This window comes from Oncorhynchus masou, chromosome 7, assembly GCF_036934945.1.
Source record: "Oncorhynchus masou masou isolate Uvic2021 chromosome 7, UVic_Omas_1.1, whole genome shotgun sequence".
Lineage (NCBI taxonomy): Eukaryota > Metazoa > Chordata > Actinopteri > Salmoniformes > Salmonidae > Oncorhynchus > Oncorhynchus masou.
In genome coordinates, this window is record NC_088218.1 from 21964986 (window position 1) to 21987076 (window position 22091).

Below are 22091 nucleotides of genomic sequence, written 5' to 3' on the forward strand. Positions count from 1 at the left end.
GTGTGTGTGTGTGTGTGTGTGTGTGTGTGTGTGTGTGTGTGTGTGTGAGTGTGTGTGTGTGTGTGTCTGTTTGTGTGTGTGTGTCTGTTTGTGTGTGTGTGTCTGTTTGTGTGTGTGTCTGTTTGTGTGTGTGTCTGTTTGTGTGTGTGTGTGTGTGTGTGTGTGTGTGTGTGTGTGTGTGTGTCTGTTTGTGTGTGCTCGTGAGTGAGTGCGTGCATATATGCAAGTATGTGCATGTGGCCATAAATAAGCCAAACAGGAGCACCTCAGCCTCTGCCCATCTGTTCAAAAATTTCCCCCAAATCACCAATTCTCTTAGTTAACAACTACGGCATCATGTTGTTGGAAAATTATAACCTTGATTTGTAGAACTGACGTATCGAATCAGACATTTTGCAATGGAGGGTTTAATGAGCTCCGTTTTATGGAAGTCACAGAGTGTGACAGTACATTGAGTGTATTATTATGTCTGGTGTCACCAGACAGTGTCAAGGCTGTTCATTGGCTCTCATCAGGGAGAGGAGGCCGCCACAAGGCCCTTTGTCATGGATAGCTGCTTCATATAATCAGCATACTTGATTAAAAAGTAGGAATTGGACAATAACCCTGGAATTATTCAATCAGATGCCTCATTTTTCTCGGTACCTAACAGGCTGACTACACCGCTCGCGTCATGTGCGTGAGCATTGCAAAATAAATGTAGAAATCTATATTATTCAATTATTGCACCCACACTGCTCGCGCGCACCAACGAGCGTCTGTGTTGCCAAGGGTTAAAATAGAAGTCAGTTCTATTTCTGACGCAGATCGTGCTGCAAGTCCTGCCTCTCCCATCTCCTCATTGGTTTATAGAAGCAGGTACCCACGTGCCATCTCCTCATTGGTTATACCCACGTGGGTGACTGAAAGACGAACGAGGTCGGTCGCGGTAATGCACCTAATTTACGAAAGTTGCCAATCGCAATATAAAGTCAGGAGAATAAAAAGCCTAGAAGGAGGAGAGATGACTAGAAATGATTCAGTTGACCGTTTTATGTGTGGATTAATTGGCGGAGTAAAAAACCTTGTGCATTTTAGGTAAAATAACAACTCAATGTTTATATCCCAGGACAAATTAGCTAGCAACAGCAAGCTAACTAAATAGGACAAATTAGCTAGCAAGTGCAAGCTAACTAGCTCAATTGCCATAAATGTTTAATGCTTTTCGACCTGTCCCCAAATTAATATAATTGGTTCAGAGTTTGTTTTGATGTTTGAACCTGAATTTCGTGATCGCGTTTGGTGTGGGGGGACAAAATCAATTTATGCGCGATGGCGCGCGCAGCCGGTTTGGGTTCTGTGTATGAATCAGATAATTTAGTAGCAATATTGTAACAGTTTTTGTGAACATAATATCAAAATGGGCAACACAAAAAACAAGATAACAAAATAATAAGACTTCAAATCAAATCATAGTTTTAAAGTGGATGTCCTTTGGTCAGAATGTATTTTTTTTAAGTAGTGCTTGTAGTCCAATAGTGCCATAATAACAAGCACAATAGTACTACAGGAAATAACTGAATTTAATGAACTTAAAACCTTACTACCGATTAGAAGAGATGGGGGAACCTGAAGGGAGCATCAGACATCCCACTCTCTGAGGGGGTCTCAGGAGTTAGGATATGCAAAATACACATATTTCTAATTCACACATGCTATACTACCCAGGACAGATATAAGCATCCACGAAATGAATAGTTATTCATATTATTATCACGTTCGACATTAAGCCATGATAATTACACGACCAATCCCGTGACACTGAAGGTTAACCGAACGGGAAAGCCCCGAAAATGACTGATTTAAAAACAAAGGGGACTTAATCGAATTCACCTGCTCCTCAGTCATTAAAACTGGCAACTCTATTACCTGGCCATAATTCACAGTCCATGATGGCCTCCGCCATTCTAATAGAACGTCTCTCGCGCCGTAATACAGACACCTCAGATTTTGGAGCCATTTGTCAAGCCTGTGATTTCACCTGGAAACTAGGTTTTTACCCCACGGAGCAGCTCTCAGCTCCTCGCCCGTCACTTACCCTGGCACGGAGGAGGGCGAGCTAATGATCGATTGATTCAGAAAGAGACACTCAGGAAAATCAAGGGGGATTGGTCAGTTCTAGGTTACATTACTGTCTTGATATTAGATCAGATGGTGATGCTTGAAGACGGTGCTGAGGATAATGACGAGGGGGAGGAAGATGATGATGAAGAGGACCCTGAGTATCACAAGTAATATTATTGATTTGAAGTTTTTCACACATTTTACCTCAGACTGCAGCCTCAAGACACCGCGTCAGCATATAACGCCATAGGGAGTCTCCGAGCTGCTCTTGAGACCAGGTGAAGACAGGTTGAAGCCAGATGAAGGAGGCTCCCTGATTAGAAACAGACTACCGGAGAACATCTCCTCTCTCTAGTTCTGCTTCATTGGCCAGGTGATGACCTCTAAGAGCTGGAGAGAACATCATTATGGGGCTGCCTCAGTACTAAGAAGACAGACGGGAAAGAGGATGGAAGATCCTAGTCTTGCTCAAGTATCCAAGGATTTCAGGCTCTGTAGGATAGTAGGAACACCAAACTACGGATCACCAATACAGTGTCTTAGAATCCTATGTGGGCACTTGATTAATGAAATCAATGTAAAAAAAAACAACCTATAATCCAATGTTTTCTGGGAGGGCAATGTATAAGCAGATGTAGGTAGTCCTACTTCTATTAAATGAACGTCTTCACAGCGAATGTGCTGCTATTGTTTTCACTGCGGTGCTGTATTAGGATTAAATTACATTTATAATAAATTAGTAACTGCATAAAAATAAAATGCATATTGTTCCCTTCTGGTGAATGTATAAGGATTACATTACAAATACAATTTGACTTTGATAGATTAGGCTATCCAGCATTTAGCCTAGGCTTGGACAGCATGTGGACAACAGCGCTCTCCTGTGGTGGGCAAAAACACTCGCACCTGTCCAAAACCAAATAGTTAGATTAGAGCACCACCTGCAGGTGAAAAGGCACCATGTCCATATAACATGTTCAGTACTGTAATTTCATCCTTAGCTACAGTCTTTATCTCTATTCTACTCAGTGTCATGCAAGACAACATGCGTATATTGTAACACTGCACTCACATCTCTATTTCATTCATAGGCTGTTCCATATTTCTAAATGTCAAGTACTTAGTTCAATTGTTTATAATAGCAGTGGTTGATGTACGCTGACTGCTGAGCTGTCTATCTAAGCATCAGTCCCCATCACTGTGCCCAGTTTCCACCCTGGCATTTTTCACACCAGAGTTGAGGTGGCACTGGCAGATGTATCCACCATTATGGCTCTGGCTCTATAAATCCCTAGAGCCTCCGTTGCTCATTAATCTAGCAGTGTGTTTAGGATGACTGGGACACAGATGGCATTGAACTAGAGCCACTGGAGCCCTGCTAGCTCTTCAGTAGGACTGGCTAGTTGTCACCAATGGGGTGTGAAGGTGTTTAGAGCTGAGCAGACCTCCAGACCTCCATGTCCTGCAGAGTACCAGATAAGCAGCCTCTTTCTATCTCGCTTTGAGGGGAGCCTGGAGGGGCTGTCTTGGCTAATTAGAGAGCCAGGAATCAGTGGTTACATTCCACTCACTGTACTAACATCATATGCACAGTAAGCTGTCATCTATCAACTGGAATGAAAAGAAGGCTACACCTGTATGGCAGGAACGGGCTGATAATGTCGCCTGTCCCTCGTTGTAAGATCGTAGATGGAATTCATTTGTATTGAATCAACAGACAATCTATTGTCAATCTAGTTCATGTTCAGTGGCTATTGTATACGTGTGTTCATATAAAAGTCTGATGACTGCGCAGGTCGAAATGCACTCATGCACGCAGGTCGAAATGCACTCATGCACGCAGGTCGAAATGCACTCATGCACTCATGGTTTGTGCTTTCAGCAGCTGAAACACTGTCCAAGTGGACTGTCTGGTTCTCTGTTTCTGGAATGACAAACTGTAGCAAGAGACCTGATTGGTTGACCAGAACGACATGGCTTGATGCAACCTGGGCATAACAGATGCCCCACTAGCTATTCAGGACTCATGGAGGTCCCACCCTGGTCCATCCCCCTTCATTCCCACCCACCCTCAGTAGCTGAGAGCAGCTGCTCCAGCATACAGTAGAGCTGATCTGCAGTAGCCACGGCTCCAGATGTCTCTGCTGGGAGGTATTAGTGGAGGGTCATGCTCTGGAATTTACTGCAAATCTTCCCCATCCTTCACTGCCACCAGAATGTGCAGACCCCCCTGGAGTTTGGCCCTGAGATGAGTTAGGGGGAAGCATTTCAGTGCGACACCTACTGGATTTTTGTAGAGCCTAGCATTAGGCCTAGGCTATATGTGTATGAGGTATGGTGAGTTTTAAGGGAAAGCACTGATTAATAATGGTTTACTGACTGTAGTGGCTCCCACATGTGTGACATGTCCAGTGAAATCCCCATCCAGTGAAATACAAACCTTGTTAAAGCTCAACTCTGTTTGCTTTTTAAAGCCAGGTGGTCATGGCGATGGTCACTTAAAGGTCAGAGGCCGAGAGAATGGGCAATCTATTACTCGGCACTGACGGGCACAATTTCCACCGCCATGTGTGTTGAGCGCTGTGACAGCGATTGTTAATGGATGGCGTGCCACTAATATGGCGCAGATGTCTTGCCGAACGGTTTCATTGGAGTGAACGAATTAGGCAGGCGGCCGCAGAACTGAAACTCAGACACAACTGGTGGTTATTCCTTAGGGCACATCGTAGCAAAACGCTTCGCAAGAAACAAAGATAAATGTCTTATTGGAGGTGTTCAAATAGTCCCTCCCTGTTTCAGTCAGTTTTCTTCCGTTTGGTGCCTGATGAATACAACCCTGATAATCAAAAGTGATAGGCCTACTTCCTCTCTCATAACTGTCTGTATGGATATTCTGTGAGAAAACCTATACCAACACGCTGTTTAGAGGCAGGTCTCCATTATGGAATGTATGACAATGTATGCTATTACACCTCATGTTTACTGAAGAAAATAGGCAGGTTGGTTGAACAGCTGAAAAATATAGGCCTACATCAGGAACATGATTGTGTCCAAAATGGTACCCTATTCCCTATATAGTGCAATACTTTTGACCAGAGCCCTATGTGTTGTGATCAAAACTAGTCCACTACACAGGAAATCGAGCGCTATTTGGGACGCAAACCTGGTTTGAGGAACATTTAGCTAATGACAAGAATTGAGCCCTTGGTCATGGTGAAAGGATGCAAATTGTTGAGTCATAAATCCTCATCTTGTCATCCTCTCGATTTGTCTTGTCTGAGGTAAGAGGGTTTGCAGAGAAGCACGCCATCAGGCCCACAGGGCTTTCATTCTCTCCCCTGTCTGGTCTTGTCTGGAGAGCCAGAGCAATAGGACAAATTGTTATTCTGTAGGGAAGACTGATGGTGCAGCAAGTTGAGCAGTGTTTTCACTTTTATCAGAAAGGAAGATATATTGAGCAATGCATACATGTATATGACTTGGCTTTATGTCTGTACTGCTTACGTTTTGCTTTCGGCTTTGCTATCCCCATCTTTACCCGAGGATGGGATTGGAAGCTTCTTCCTTATAGGAAACATATTTCTGGTCACTGGTCTTATCACAAAAATAACGTAATGTTTAATAGTATTAAAAACCTCCACCACAATAATACATCTGTTTGCTGCTGTAAAGGGTTATGTGTAAGGGTTCACGTTGGTAGGACTATTTCAGTACATGGGTTCAGGGCACTTTACTCAGAAGTCAAATGGACTACGAAACAAATCAATAAAGTTGATATTACACACAAGTATCTAACACTGAACCGACATTTTGGCACAAAGCCTGTGTTTACCCAGGCAGCACAATTCTAATTTGTCTTTTGACCAATCAGATCAGATCTTTTGTCAATAATTGGAGAAAATATCTGAATTGGGCTGCCTGTCTAAACACAGCCATAGTGACTGCCTGAGGGCTATGACTTGGTTGAAACAGGTTATTTGTATGCAGTGCAATCAGCGCAACCAATGGCAATAGTGAGAGGTAACACAATCTTAGTGGTGTACTCTGTGATTTTTTGAAACAATTCACATCTGGCTTCCATTCAGAGTGAGACATCTGACCAGGTAGGATCATAGCCTGACAGATAGAAGCATCAGGGAAGACTGGGGCACTGTACACTGACATGGAATCTGAACCTTGGAAGGGCATTTGAGAGCTACTTGCAAGCCAATTGATCCCATTTATTTTAGATGGCAGGTTTATGAACTCTATTTCAGCCATTTATTCAACATAGGAGCATAGCATAGGCCTAGGTATGGAACCAAAAGTGTTCTACCTTGAACCCGAAAGGGGTTCACAAAGGGTTCTCCTATGGGGACAGCCTGTAGTGCTAACATCCTTCTTTGAGCCACTTAACCATAACATTAGCTTACTTAGAAAAAGGAAGAAATAGGTCAATGGAATGTACAGTACATAATGTTAAGTACTTGCAAACAACAATACTGTGTGTCTACTCAGATTTAGCTAGTGCAAAGGGCTTGGAGATATTTTTTAAATGTTTTCCCCTCCAGATAATCCAGCCAATATAGACAGAATAATACATTTGTACGCATGCATGCACACACTGTCGGTATAGGTCGTGCATTGTTGTATTAATTTAATTACATACCAAGATGATAGGAACGGAAGGAGGTGTTAAGTAACCCGAATAAATATATACAGCTAATCATTTATGATTGAGGCAACATCTATTCCTAAGGAGAGCTTTAACAGCATGGAGATGTGTAACTTTTAGTTTAAACTTCACATTGCATACACAGCGCAAGTGGCAAGTGAGTAGGATGCAGAGCGTGGAAACAGACCCTCAGGGCCTGCAGAGGCTAACATGGCCCACAACAACCCATTATTATTTACAGCCTTGATACAGGTGTAGGATCTTAAATGGATCACCCTGTTGCAAGAGAACTTTCCTGCATGCAAGACATTTTCAACGTGCAGTGTATTTGAAGTTTACTAAGGCTTCTGAAGTTTGTCATTTCCTCTTTGAAAATGCAGACCTGATTTTCCCTCACGAGAAATGTATCAACCCCTACAAAAATAGCCATGAATTATAATCCACATAATAATTCAAATTTCCTGTTGTTGCAGGATTATTTTCCTGTTGCAGCAAACTGGGTCAAATTCAGATCCTACGTTTGTATAGGGGCTGCAACTGTAAAAACATGAGGAATAAAGGGGGTAGAGGAGGATAACAAGCATAGCTGCTGACAAAGAAAAATGTCCTAGCTTTTGCTTTCTGCTCAACATCTCTCTCACAGACCTTCACCAGAACTGACAGTGGACATAAGAATATTATCAAGGCATTGGGAAGGATCGCCTCAGAACCAGGTTATTTGTCCTATCGTACCAACTCCTCGCCACTCATTGTCATTGCCAAACAATATTTGGCTCGACAATGAAAGCAACGGAGTTGGCAAGAGAACAGACAGATCTGGGACCAGAGTATGAGAAGGAGGCTTCAGGTGTAAGAATGTGAAATGGATCTTACAGACTCTCCATGTACTGTATGATAAGATGTATTCTGGAGATAAGCAGCTGTTCTGTTTAGAACAATACAATAAACCAATCCAGCTAGCACAGTTTAGGCTCTTCAGTGATCCATGTGTAAAAGCGTCCTCTGGCTGAGTGGCTAGGATTGCTCATAATTGCCTAACAGGCTAACAAACCATGCAGTGCTATGGTCAATGTCCATTTGACATAGTATCAGCCAGGTTGGAATTGTATTCCTATCTAGGGTGGTGAGAGCGACCCCCTACGTCACAATGATGAATGACCTCATGGCGACGACTTTAAAGAGAAAGAGGCAACAGACAGAAACCCTAAAATGCATGAATGGTAACGAAGTGCAATGCCCATCACAAGTGAATCCGTCGTGCTACAGTGGGATACCCTCATATAGAGATGGGAGAAGTGTGCTATTGTCATTTGGCTCTGTATCCCTCCACATCACTCAAGTTCAAGGCCTATTTTGTAGTGGTTAAACCAGACTGAATGTCTCGCTCACCATTGTCTCACACAATGGGGAAGCATAGAAAACTCAGTGTATTAATATACATGGCTCTGAGGCTACCTATTCTCTCAAATAGGTTCATTCGGTCAGGAGGAGACGCGGTATGAAGCTGACTCACAGGGCAGTGTTTAATTTGTCCTGTAAAGTAATTACATTTCTCTCAGTTTCTGCGTCCCAAATGCCACCCTATTCCCTATGTAGTGCATTACTTTTGACCAGAGCTCTATGGTTCTGCAGGTAGTGCACTGAAAAGGGTGCCATTCAGGACGCAAACAGTCAGTCTGTCTGTAAAATAATCACACAGGCCACTGGCTAGATCCATGGGACTACAGTAGCCGGCTGGCTAATCTGGCACAGACATTTTCACACATGTTGATTAATGTGCATTGCCCCTGTCAAATACACCTAATAAAATCAAGTGAAGATGAATGGGAAACAACTACTATAACAGGGATATCATACCCAATGTGTGCATTTGCTTGCATTATATGCAATAAATGAAGAGAACAGCAATAACCTCCAACCTGTATGCTCTCATAACTTACCCTCTGAACCACTGGGACACTAAGTAGCCAATGGTTACTCAAGCATGATTAAAGACCTCAGATTCACGGTCATTCCAGACTTCTGAATTCTGTGCAGAATTTATCATTTTGAGCCCCATATTTACTTGGCTCTCAGATGGAAAAGTCAACAGAAAGTCTCTCAATATGAGACCCAGAGAGACCTGTCATGGACATTTCATTGGCAGAACACAGTTGTTTTCTTAAGTTCTTTATTGTTCAATTAATCCAAAGACAATGGCTATTCATCTGAAGTGTAACAAACCGCGGCAAAAACAAAGACTATTCATTCACACAATATTCTAATTGATCACCCCCTGTAACACACATCTCAAAACTATACACACTGTATACTGTAAACGTACAGCTGAAAACAGCGTATCATAAAGACATGAAAAATAGCACTTTATCAAATAATATGGCGCTATATCGTATGTAACGTCACCTAATATGTGTGCATGTCAGTAACTGAAAGTAAAATTTAAGCATTATTAGTGCACAGATAGGAATGGGATAAGACAGACGGAAAGCGGTAGAATTGTGTTGATGATGCTTAGTACAATTGGAATAATGTGGGTAAACGTGGGCTTCAACAAAAGCATGCTTTCACAGTATAACGATACAGCTGATGGTAAAAGCTGTGAAGGGAGAAACCAGTGTATCACTGAGTGGAATTAAAAAAATGTCAAAAATAACATTTAACTCTCAGATTTTGTCCATCAACCATTGTGCTGTTCTACCAATAGAAAGCCTCCATGATCTGTAGTCCTGCATTTTGCAAGCACGCACGCATGCACGCACACACCAAACACACACACACACACACACACCACATTACCCCACATCAGCTATGTCTTGCCTACATTGGACACCTAATCAACAGCCAACAGCCCTCGCGAGGGCAGAGCAGGGACTGTACTGCTTCAACATAGCAATCCCAGATCCACACACGGCCCGTCTGCACGTCCTCCTGTCAGTCACCATCTAAACCTAACCCTGTCAGTCATCATCTAACCCTAAACCTGTCAGTCACCATCTAACCCCAACCCTGTCAGTCATCATCCTCTTTGCCTATCTCTTCAGGTAGCGGTGTGCTGAAGTCCTGAAAACATGTTCTGAAGTAGCCAACCAGGGACTCAGACAGGTGCTGTTGGCTCTGCAGGGACAGGAAGTGGCCCTCGTCTGGGTAAAGCTGTCTCAAACAAAGGTCAAAGGTCAAACACAAGGTCATTGGGACTGTCATTCCTGTAGTGAAGTGTGGTTACTCGTTTATTAGTTAGAAGGAACAAGAAAGTCACTTCATGTTTTTCCTGAGTCGTATTGTGTGTGTGTGTGTGTGTGTGTCTGTCGCAAATATATTGGCTAGCAATCAAATTCACTTCAATAATCACATTATGTAATCACTCATTCAACATTTTCATTCAAATTTGTGGATCACGACTCGTACCTGCATTGTGTAGTTCGCTCCAATTTTGATCAAGTGCTTAATCAACTCCGCTGAATGTTGGAAATGAACATTTGCTGAGAAAAGAACAAAAAACACCAATTGGTTTCGCAAATTGTCTTTGAAAACAACACAAGGCCAACCGCTGATTACAACGTACTTAGGATCGTCTATTTTCCATTTCTGTTGGACGAAAGGGTAATTACCATCAGCTGTTCCGTGAATCAACAGAAAATCCGGTCCTTGGGGTCCTTTCATCATGTTTCCTTGCAGTCCTTTCATATTTGGAAGCACTCTAGAAACCTTAGAGAATAGACATGGGAGACAGTGTAACCTCAAGGTTTTCTATTTTTATTGAACCTTGATCTTGACAGGGAGTCATGCTGAGACCAAGGTCTCTTTCACAGATGAGCCCTGTAAACACATCAATACACACTTCAATGTTCCCATCAATATTCACACCAATATACACATCAATACACACATCAATGTTCCCATCAATATTCACACCAATATACACATCAATACACACATCAATGTTCCCATCAATATTCACACCAATATACACATCAATATACAGCATACACATCAATATACGCATCAATAGTCACATCAATATTCACACAGCAATATTCACATCAATATACACTATACACATCAATATACACATAAATAAGCAAAACAAAACCTCAGGTTTCAACAGAAAACAATATCTGAGGGAAAACCAACCACAGCAGTGAATAAAGAGTTTGTGAAAAGATTACAATATACAACTAGCCTTGTTGAATCAGACTGCTCACTTATTCCTTCACTTCACATTCAATGCTAAGCACAGTGTCCAGTCTGTTTGAGCCAGGCTACAATACAGGACTGGATCAAACCTGTCTAGCACCCCCAGGGGATCCAGTGGGTTGCTTCATTAACAGAACGTGTTCATGTCTTTTTCCATCTACCTCTCAGGACTGTATGAGTGATGCCCTGCTGTTTGTTAACGATCATTTTGACCTGCTTCTCTGGACTAGCATCATTTACATTTTATATGGCTCGAACTGTGTGGCCCACATATCAACAACCCACTTTCAGGGGAACACTTTCACCGATTACACTGTAATCTCAGACAAGTTATTATTCTGACTGATGAACAATACCTGGCCCATGAACACCCAACACACACACACACACGCACGCACACACACACACACACACACACGCTTCAGTGTGACAGTTCCCACTGTTCCCCAATCTGCTGTGATAAACTGTATAACCCACAAATAGAAAACCATCAATAACACCAACAGATTGACTGTGATAAATAACTTACTTGATATCTGTTGTCGTTCTTTGACGTCAGGCCAAAGTACCGCTCTGAAAATGCTGAAGCTTCGTGTAGAGAAAGTACACAACGTTTCAAAAAAAGTATTCAGTTCTTTCAACTCCAATTTCATTGATAATCAAATTTGTACAGTATTTCATGTCATTTGTTGTGGAAAATGTACTCACACAAAACACACAGCACCGGTCTCCCAATCCTTGATTGAGCCTAAACCTAGACTGAAGAGCTATTTCAATGGAGATTGTCCATTCAGCTTGCTTTTCAATCCAGGACTAGGTCTAATCTCTGTCAAGGAAGCTGAACGAAAGGGTAAGATCATGGAAATATTACTCACCGTAAAGTTTCCAGTCAATCACTGGGGAATTAGCAGCTGCACACTTAATCAGCGCACTGGACCTCAGAAGCATCAAGGTGAGGTAAGCACCGTATCCCTGGAAAGAGAAGAAACACCTTCACTTGTTGAACATGCCCGTGAGTGTGAAGCATGGTGATCAACTGAAAGACAGCAGTTAAACTTGCCTTTCCGTAGATTCCGATCCGCGCGCGGTCAATGTATGGGAGTGTCATCAAGTATCTGTAATAAGTCAATAAAAACAACCCAAAACCGAATGACTAATTCTTTTTCCAGACATTTCATGAGGGCTTTAACACAGATGACTGACAGGGAAGTTTAAGAGTGTACAACCATGCCATACATTTTCAAAGGATTTCAATGGAAAGGGGATAATACTGCATCCTGTCTTATCTTATTGTATTATATCATATGGCATCGTATCACACTGTATATCACATCTCATGTATTGCATTGTATATAGTATACTATCATCTAGTAGTGTATATCGCATCATATATTTTGATTTTATTTTACCTTTATTTAACTAGGCAAGACAGTTAAGAACAAATTCTTATTTTCAATGAAGTCCTAAGAACAGTGGGTTAACTGCCTTGTTCAGGGGCAGACCGACAGATTTGTACCTTGTCAGCTTGGGAATTCGAACTTGTAACCTTTCGGTTGCTTGTCCAATGCTCTAACCAGTAGGCTACCCTGTCGCCATATTGTATATTATATATTACATATATATATTCTTTCTATATACCGTCCATAATGTCTATACATCCCATCATATGTAATTAAATATACACATATATATATATACACATACATATATATATATATATAGTGCCTTGCGAAAGTATTCGGCCCCCTTGAACTTTGCGACCTTTTGCCACATTTCAGGCTTCAAACATAAAGATATAAAACTGTATTTTTTTGTGAAGAATCAACAACAAATGGGACACAATCATGAAGTGGAACGGCATTTATTGGATATTTCAAACTTTTTTAACAAATCAAAAACTGAAAAATTGGGCGTGCAAAATTATTTAGCCCCCTTAAATTAATACTTTGTAGCGCCACCTTTGGCTGCGATTACAGCTGTAAGTCGCTTGGGGTATGTCTCTATCAGTTTTGCACATCGAGAGACTGAATTTTTTTCCCATTCCTCCTTGCAAAACAGCTCGAGCTTAGTGAGGTTGGATGGAGAGCGTTTGTGAACAGCAGTTTTCAGTTCTTTCCACAGATTCTCGATTGGATTCAGGTCTGGACTTTGACTTGGCCATTCTAACACCTGGATATGTTTATTTTTGAACCATTCCATTGTAGATTTTGCTTTATGTTTTGGATCATTGTCTTGTTGGAAGACAAATCTCCGTCCCAGTCTCAGGTCTTTTGCAGACTCCATCAGGTTTTCTTCCAGAATGGTCCTGTATTTGGCTCCATCCATCTTCCCATCAATTTTAACCATCTTCCCTGTCCCTGCTGAAGAAAAGCAGGCCCAAACCATGATGCTGCCACCACCGTGTTTGACAGTGGGGATGTGTGTTCAGGGTGATGATCTGTGTTGCTTTTACGCCAAACATAACGTTTTGCATTGTTGCCAAAAAGTTCAATTTTGGTTTCATCTGACCAGAGCACCTTCTTCCACATGTTTGGTGTGTCTCCCAGGTGGCTTGAGGCAAACTTTAAACGACACTTTTTATGGATATCTTTAAGAAATGGCTTTCTTCTTGCCACTCTTCCATAAAGGCCAGATTTGTGCAATATACGACTGATTGTTGTCCTATGGACAGAGTCTCCCACCTCAGCTGTAGATCTCTGCAGTTCATCCAGAGTGATCATGGGCCTCTTGGCTGCACCTCTGATCAGTCTTCTCCTTGTATGAGCTGAAAGTTTAGAGGGACGGCCAGGTCTTGGTAGATTTGCAGTGGTCTGATACTCCTTCCATTTCAATATTATCGCTTGCACAGTGCTCCTTGGGATGTTTAAAGCTTGGGAAATCTTTTTGTATCCAAATCCGGCTTTAAACTTCTTCACAAAAGTATCTCGGACCTGCCTGGTGTGTTCCTTGTTCTTCATGATGCTCTCTGCGCTTTTAACGGACCTCTGAGACTATCACAGTGCAGGTGCATTTATACGGAGACTTGATTACACACAGGTGGATTGTATTTATCATCATTAGTCATTTAGGTCAACATTGGATCATTCAGAGATCCTCACTGAACTTCTGGAGAGAGTTTGATGCACTGAAAGTAAAGGGGCTGAATAATTTTGCACGCCCAATTTTTCAGTTTTTGATTTGTTAAAAAAGTTTGAAATATCCAATAAATGTCGTTCCACTTCATGATTGTTTCCCACTTGTTGTTGATTCTTCACAAAAAAATACAGTTTTATATCTTTATGTTTGAAGCCTGAAATGTGGCAAAAGGTCGCAAAGTTCAAGGGGACCGAATACTTTCGCAAGGCACTGTACGTATATATACATATAGTTGAAGTCGGAGGTTTACATACACCTTAGCCAAATACATTTAAACTCAGTTTTTTGCAATTCCTGACATTTAATCCTAGTACAATTCCCTGTCTTAGGTCAGTTAGGATCACCACTTTTTTTAAGAATGTGATGTGTCAGAATAATAGTAGAGAGAATTATTTATTTCAGCTTTTATTTCTTTCAACACATTCCCAGTGGGTCAGAAGTTTACATACACTCAATTAGTAATTGGTAGCATTGCCTTTTAACTGTTTAACTTGGGTCAAACGTTTCAGGTAGCCTTCCACAAGCTTCTCAAAATAAGTTGGGTGAATTCTGGCCCATTCCTCCTGACAGAGTTGGTGTAACTGAGTCAGGTTTGTAGGTCTCCTTGCTCACACACGTTTTTTCAGTTCTGCCCACAACATTTCTATAGGATTGAGGTCAGGACTTTGTGATGGCCACTCCAATATCTTAACTTTGTTGTCCTTTAGCCATTTTGACACAAATTTGGAAGTATGCTTGGGATCATTGTCCATTTGGAAGACCCATTTGCGACCAATATTTAACTTCCTGACTGATGTGTTGTGAAAAACTGAGTTTAAATGTATTTGGCTAAGGTGTGTGTGTAAACTTATGGCTTCAACTATATATATATATATACACACACACACACACACACACACTCTGGGCTCCAACATAGCTCATCCTAATATTTCTATATATTTTTATTGCATTCTTTTACTTTTATATTTGTGTGTATTGTTAGATATTGCTACACCCGTAATAAATCTGTTAAATATGTGTATGCAACCAGAAAATTATGTCATATCTCATCACGTCACATGCTGGTCGGGGGTTACATACTCCAATGCAGCTATCTGATCCTGAACATCCACGGTACCCAGGCGCTGGTGGACCTGCTGCAGGACTCTCAGGCCCCGGAAGCCTGTCCCCCTGCCATCCAGCCTGGCCACAATCACCTCATCACAACTGACCAGCACCGAGTCCCAACCCAGCTCATACTCATCACTCACCGACTGACTGCCAGGCCCACCATCACTAAGAGAGGGGCGGAAGGGGGAGGGAGAGAAAGAGAGAGAGAGAGGGTGGTTGATTCAAGCTTCTCAAACAAGTTAACTCATCTAAAGTTCCATATTATGTGAAAACATCTTCCCTGAATTAAAGAAAGCGTAATCTCACATCATGGAGTTGGAGTTAGAAAATCATTGTGTTTGTTCTCAAGGTAAAGTTTTCAGTTCTAAACGTATTGCTGAATGAAAATGTACTTAAGACTGTGTAACTATGTTAGAATGCTAGGAAAGAGGAGCGATGCTTACACAATCAAAAGAAGGCCATAGAGAAGAGATTCAGAAAAGTCAAGGGGATAGGTGAGTTTCAAAGGCAGCTCTGTGAGAAGAAAATATTGAATTACAGTAGTCATTAAAATAAACAATATACTGTAGCGAGAGAACAAGAGAACGAGTGGGGAAAAAGTGACCGGCAGACTATATAGCAGAGAGAGAGAGAGAGAGAGAGAGAGAGAGAGAGAGAGAGAGAGAGAGAAATATAAAAATAATGAAATATACACAGAGAGAAATGGTTAGTTACCAAAGTCTTCACTTGGAATAACCCTGACATCTGACTTCGAGATCTTTTTGATTTCCATGGCAGCTCTCAGAGGCATGTTGTTGTCCAATATAAAGTAAGCTGTGAGGATAAAGTGTGAAAGTAACCATTAACACACTGTGTGTAAAGGGACACAAGGACACTGATTATATTGGGTATTAAAACTGTGATGGGAAAATGAATCAACAGATTGTTTCAAGAAGCAGATTCATTTGAGTTTTACATTTATCTAATACAGTTGGCTGACTTCACATAGGCCACTGCATCAAAACCAGACGCCCTGTGATCCTTTGATTTAGGCGGTCAGCAATCAAATAATTTCAGTACAATTATGCCTCATATTCAGGATCATTGAAAAGCATCCAGGCATAAAAAAAGACAACTCAATACCATTTGCATTAAAAACACTTCCCAGATGCTCATTTAAACCTTGCCAGAACATTTCATTTGGACAGCTGTTGAAAATCTATTTCACACAATGTGAAACACAGCCAACAATCTCGTGGCCAAATATGAAATAGGAACCATTAAAACAGGCTGGAAACAGTAGAGTACAGTACAGGAGACGAGAATTCATATCAATACTTAGTATTACTCACCGTTTACTTCATTAAAACTCTGCAGCATCACAGATGGAGCACCGGGACCTGTGGAATGGAAGATACACTAGCAATTACTGCTTTGCATCGTTTTGAGACTGAACAAACACTATGATATTCTAACATGGTTTTATAGTAGTATTGTAGCTACCCTAGCCTATGTAAGCCCAACGACGTCACCCGTGGGATATAGTTATTAGAGCAGTGGTTAGGAGACCCGGGCGCCATCTGCTACTATATCTTAAAATACATAATGGCATAATTGACATAATTACTCCCTAACCATATCTCATACATTACACAGAATAGGTTGGGTTTTTACTACATTGGCTGTAACATATCCACATGAAGCTGTATTTGTCTGAATGATTTCCAGAAGGAAAAACACAGACCAGACTCGTACCTTTACACTGTAGAATAACATGCTGTTTGTTCGGGCTGATGTCTGCATCAAAGAACGTGCATGCTTCCTGGTTCATCTCACAGGTCAAACATCGTTGAGAGAACAGACCAATAGTAGATGCACTGAAAGAGGGATTGTTTTTGTTTGTTTAGCACTTCTTCACATTCTTGAGATAATTGCATTTCAACAATGTACTACATCTATGCAATACGGATTGGCAGGTCAAACTGGAGCTGAATAGGGCTAACAGCTACTAGAATGCGGCTGAAATGTCTGGTGTTATTGAGCAGAATATTTTCACCATGCGCATTTCTTCACGGGGAAAATGTTTTAGAATCATTTCTCACCTGTACACGTGTCTCTTTTGTGGGGAGTCTTGAGTACCGATAAAATATCTATGTAGGTGAAAGCAGAATGACTTTAACTAGGGCAAGTGCAGGAATCTATAGTAACAAATAGAATAGTTTCAACAGAAGAGATGTTTGAAAAGAGAAAAAAAGGTCAACACTTGTTGAAGCTCATATCTGTGACATGAAATATGATATGAAATGATTCTCATAACTGATCTGAAAGGATCTGACACACTTACATGGTTTGCTCCCCCTCATCATAGGCTAATATCTTGGTGACCTCCCAGTTGCCTGACGTCAAGTGACGGGCATCATTTTGATCACTTCTGAACTGAGAAAAGACAAATTGTGATTTTTTTTTTCGATAAAAAAAACATGTTTCAAAAAATTTAAAAGACAAAGTGAGCACTGAAAAATCCGGAGAATGACAAGACAATCAATGTGTGTTTCAGAGTTGGAGTATGACAGCACCCACCGATTTGGTGAACATGGCAATATGATGGAAGTCTCCTTGTCCCCCCTGCTTCACCGGTATGGTCAGGAAAAACCTACTCCCGTCCTTTGAAAACACTGGCTCCTGGTTCTGAGGACATTGGATTTAAGGGACAGTCAACGTGCATCAATTTCCTCTTTACTATTAGCATATAGATACAATACTCACTGTTTTAAAATTGCAGCACAATTTGGAGCAAATCGAGCCCACAATAGCATTCAAATAAAATGCTACTCGGTGGAAATATGAATTGCTAATATTATAGAACATTTACATTTCAGCTTACCTGTCTGGTGAGCCAGAGATCTGAAGCTTCCTCATGTTTCTGAAATTCAATTGAAGGAACACGTCTTAGATCCATCATGGAGTACGACACAGACGACACCAATAAAACCCATTTCTAGTGAGGACCATCTTAGTGTAGGTGAAGGAAAAACCCACCTGTACACAGGATCCAACGGTGGCGTCACACACAGTGATGAAGGACACGTTCTGGGGCCGGTTGAGCCATCGAACCGCTGCATGGGTGTTGCTGATCCACTTCACCATACTCACATAGTGTTCTCTGGATCAACGTCAGACAAACATTCAGACGTATAGCAACTACTTCTCTGGGCCATTTGAATCATATTTCTGAATGATGGTTGTGTACTTGTGAATAGCACTTGATCAAACATGCACTGTGTCATGACGTTGCCCTCTTTGGGTACAGCAAGCCCCATCCCTCTCTCCCTGTCTCCTACACACAGGCTGCTGTGGTCAGAGAGAGGTCGCAAATTTCCAGAGGAGATGATCTCCTCATGGCCACAGTATAGAGAATTTTCATAGAGAACAAAGGAAATCCTTCCACCTCACAGAACTTGAGGTCCGAGCAACATTTATGTTCTGGAGAAGGTATAAAAGATCGATGAAGAATCCAGCTACGAACTGGTCCGTTTGGTACAATTCGGTGAAACTCATGGGAGACAATACGGCCACATTACCATAATGCTGTTTATATAATAGCCTCAGATATGAGGTTTACATCTAATTGTTGTATAAGATGAATGAGTGAAGATGATCCTGTTTGATTTTGGACTGATTAATGAAGGAAACTCCAATTCCCTTTTGAGTTTAACTAAATCAGAGGACCACCCATGAGCCCAGTTAGGGTCGGGCATCCTGGGACAGGCCCTTTTCTGCAACTCCCGAATAAAAAACCCACTTTGAGAATTTCTCAACAGACCATGTTTCTCTCCATTACGAGAGGACAAAGGTTGCAGACCAGCTTACCTCGATAACGAGAGGTTTGAGACCAGACTGCTGAATCTCTTAACCATCCCACGTGGTTAAACTCTGAGACAATCGATACCTACCGAATAAGAACAAATCTTTGATATTAATTACTAGTCTGCAGCTAGGAATTCGGTATCATTGAACGCGAAGACCGACAACCGCTGAAACATCTATCCATAACGACATGAATGAATGTCACTCTGAACTATCCATTCTAACCACGACAGAGAGGGCGGACCTACTCTCCAACAGAAACTAACTTTTCATCAGAGATCCCGACGACACACTGAGCGTAAATATATATATATTGATTGCAATTGTTCCCGAATGAGTGAGCGTTCATGTGCAAAGGATTAGCATTTCAATTGTTATGATTATCAGCTGTGTGTTGTCAACTGACCCCCACTTCCCTTTTTTACAACAAGCCGCCATGCCGGTTTAGCCCACTAGGGCACATTCCCCTCATTTCTTGTAACCATACTTTGTTTGTTTGTTTGTGTGTGCACTTCTGTGATTGTTTAGTTAGTTAATAAATAAATGATTTAAGACAATTGATGTATGGATGACTCATAGTGAAGACTGGGTTCGTGCAGCAATTTACGATGCTTGGAATGAGACTAACGTGAGGTAAAATAAATAATTAATTCATTCAGAAGACTATTGATCAGATATGAAAATATTTGAAGAGTTATATTAGGAAAATTATAACTTTGACTTCCTAGTTAATTACAGTTACATGATTAATCAGTTTAATGGCGTAATAGTAATTACAGAGAATCTTTGATAAAAACTAAAAAGTGTTCATTTAATTAATGAGAGTAAAGACACAACAACTGCAACAATCAGGGGCAGATTGGCTGGTTCATTTTTAGTCTATGGGCCTCTTTAACTTGGATTTCTCATGCAAATTGCTCACTTTCTGGCTAATAATGGGGGAATATAATTTATGAATATAATGGACAGGTGTGGGGGGTCTCATGGAAAAAATGGGCCAGTGTGTTAGAAATGACAATGCCGATTTCTGGTCCCCGTCTGCCCCTGGAAACAATTAAACATCCATACATACATATTCAATTGTCGTATACTGGTTATAATGGTTAGTAAAGAAATAACATGCAAAGACTAACCTGACATGCCTGGTGGCACCACAACAATTACAAATGTAGATTAAAAGAACTAAGGGGCTGCAAAGAATGATGTGTCTTCCTCACCTTCCTTTCAAGCCATCAGGTGGTACCAGCTCCTGAGTGTGTGTGGGGCCGTACAGGTTCACCACCAACAGCCTGACTGTAGGGTTGGGCTGGCCAGCCTATCAGCAAACAGATCCTCATAAAGTCAATTATTAAGTATGCGGAGAAAAACAAATACTGTCCCTACACCGCTTTCAAACCAAGGTGCATAAACAGTGGATATTCAGCAACTCATTTTAAACTATGCTAACAATCAATGTTTCAAATGACTTCACAGGTTACTATCTTCTTAACATCTTTGTTTTGCCTGGACCATTTGGATGTCTGTCCTAGCTTAACATCTTTGTTTTGCCTGGACCATTTGGATGTCTGTCCTAGCTTAACATCTTTGTTTTGCCTGGACCATTTGGATGTCTGTCCTAGCTTAACATCTTTGTTTTGCCTGGACCATTTGGATGTCTGTCCTAGCTTAACATCTTTGTTTTGCCTGGACCATTTTGATGTCTGTCTTAGCTTTACATCCAACCAGAGATCATCTCAGAGATGACCGAGCAAATCATACATTTTTTGAAAATCCTAGGAGGTAAGAAATGAACTGTCAGAATATCATTGTGAATACTTCATAAAGGCAGGCTTCTTTGATCAGACAGATTTAGATGTGATAGAAGTAGGGCTGGCACGGTAAACAACGACTATGGATGAAGAACGTTATGTCTAAGTCGACAAACTTCACCTAAAAGCAGTAAGTAAGAGTAAGCCTGATTCACATCTAACAGCCGATGTAAGGAGAGATGAGAGAAGATAAAACTAGCCCGTTTGGTGTTCTGGAACGAACAGCTGACTGTAGACAGCCGGGCATTCAAAAAGACCAGACGTGCAGTCAGGAGCCAGAGGAGAAGATGTGCTTCTTTCTTTTGCTATTCGAACAGTTATACTTGTAACTATAACCGTGACCATTTGGCTGACAAATAACCATACTCCAAAACTCCATAGCCATCACAGCCTTCGTTAGAAGCGCTATTACCTTCTCCTCTAAAATCTGAGCAGTGTTCTGATCATTTTGTCGAGTCATTTATTCAGTTTCCAATTTCCCTTTTGTTGAGGCTCCATAAATACTTGATCTATCAGAATATAAGACCTTGATGTCTGCAGTATTTGTAACCAACTCCATGTACAGGATAATCAAGATAACTGGACAGCCATAGTTGTTGTTTCGACATGCAGTACACATAATACAACGCATCAGTCAATAGCACAGAGACACGACTTCCAAAGCTTAAATCTAGCATGCTGTGTGTATCAACAAAGACACACAATACTTATATCATCAGAACTGATATGACTTTTTCTTGAGCCAACAGTTTTTTGTTGTTGTTGTTAAAAACCAATAGTGTTGTTTTTCCAACAAACAAGCACAATTTCACCAATGGGGGGCAAAATAATGACACAGACAAATGCATGCACTTTCTACAGCAGCATGCGGTCCCATTATATTGCGTCTTTCCATTACCTTGGGGTATGGGTACTCCTGTGATCTGGGGTAGGGGCTGCCAGTGAACCGGGGCAGGAACATGTTGGGTACCAGGGTATCGTTGATCATGAGGAAGGCCAGTCTCTCTCCGTCAGGTGACCACCAGTGGACTATGTGTGACTGCAGAATCTCCTCTAAAAACACAAGGTTGAAACTACACTATTATTTTTTCCCCTCCGGATCTAGTCCTATCCACGTGAATATAGGCTTCTTCTGTACACCCAGCAGTTGAAGCTGCTATATACTGTATAAGATCAATTTGTTGTTGTCAGTGAAGTTTAAAAGAGAAAGTTCGAATTTGCATCTGCATCAATTGGAAATC

At 41.3% G+C, this 22091-nt stretch overlaps 1 protein-coding gene across 1 annotated transcript in view; it reads right to left on the reverse strand.

The window, feature by feature from the left end:
* Nucleotides 1-8910: 8910 nt before the first annotated feature.
* Nucleotides 8911-22091, reverse strand: part of LOC135543498 (inactive dipeptidyl peptidase 10-like) — a 30135-nt gene continuing 16954 nt past the window's right edge. The window contains exons 9-26 of the mRNA XM_064970810.1: nucleotides 21749-21903; nucleotides 20260-20357; nucleotides 18215-18338; nucleotides 18060-18098; nucleotides 17756-17863; nucleotides 17520-17611; nucleotides 17278-17325; nucleotides 16931-17052; nucleotides 16528-16575; nucleotides 15911-16009; nucleotides 15640-15709; nucleotides 15167-15361; nucleotides 12012-12066; nucleotides 11827-11923; nucleotides 11481-11539; nucleotides 10366-10462; nucleotides 10163-10236; nucleotides 8911-9907 (exon numbers count right to left, since the gene is read on the reverse strand). Of these exons, the coding sequence (XP_064826882.1) occupies nucleotides 9767-9907; nucleotides 10163-10236; nucleotides 10366-10462; nucleotides 11481-11539; nucleotides 11827-11923; nucleotides 12012-12066; nucleotides 15167-15361; nucleotides 15640-15709; nucleotides 15911-16009; nucleotides 16528-16575; nucleotides 16931-17052; nucleotides 17278-17325; nucleotides 17520-17611; nucleotides 17756-17863; nucleotides 18060-18098; nucleotides 18215-18338; nucleotides 20260-20357; nucleotides 21749-21903 (1721 nt within the window). The 3' untranslated portion in view covers nucleotides 8911-9766. The remainder of the gene's footprint in view (nucleotides 9908-10162; nucleotides 10237-10365; nucleotides 10463-11480; nucleotides 11540-11826; nucleotides 11924-12011; nucleotides 12067-15166; nucleotides 15362-15639; nucleotides 15710-15910; nucleotides 16010-16527; nucleotides 16576-16930; nucleotides 17053-17277; nucleotides 17326-17519; nucleotides 17612-17755; nucleotides 17864-18059; nucleotides 18099-18214; nucleotides 18339-20259; nucleotides 20358-21748; nucleotides 21904-22091) is intronic.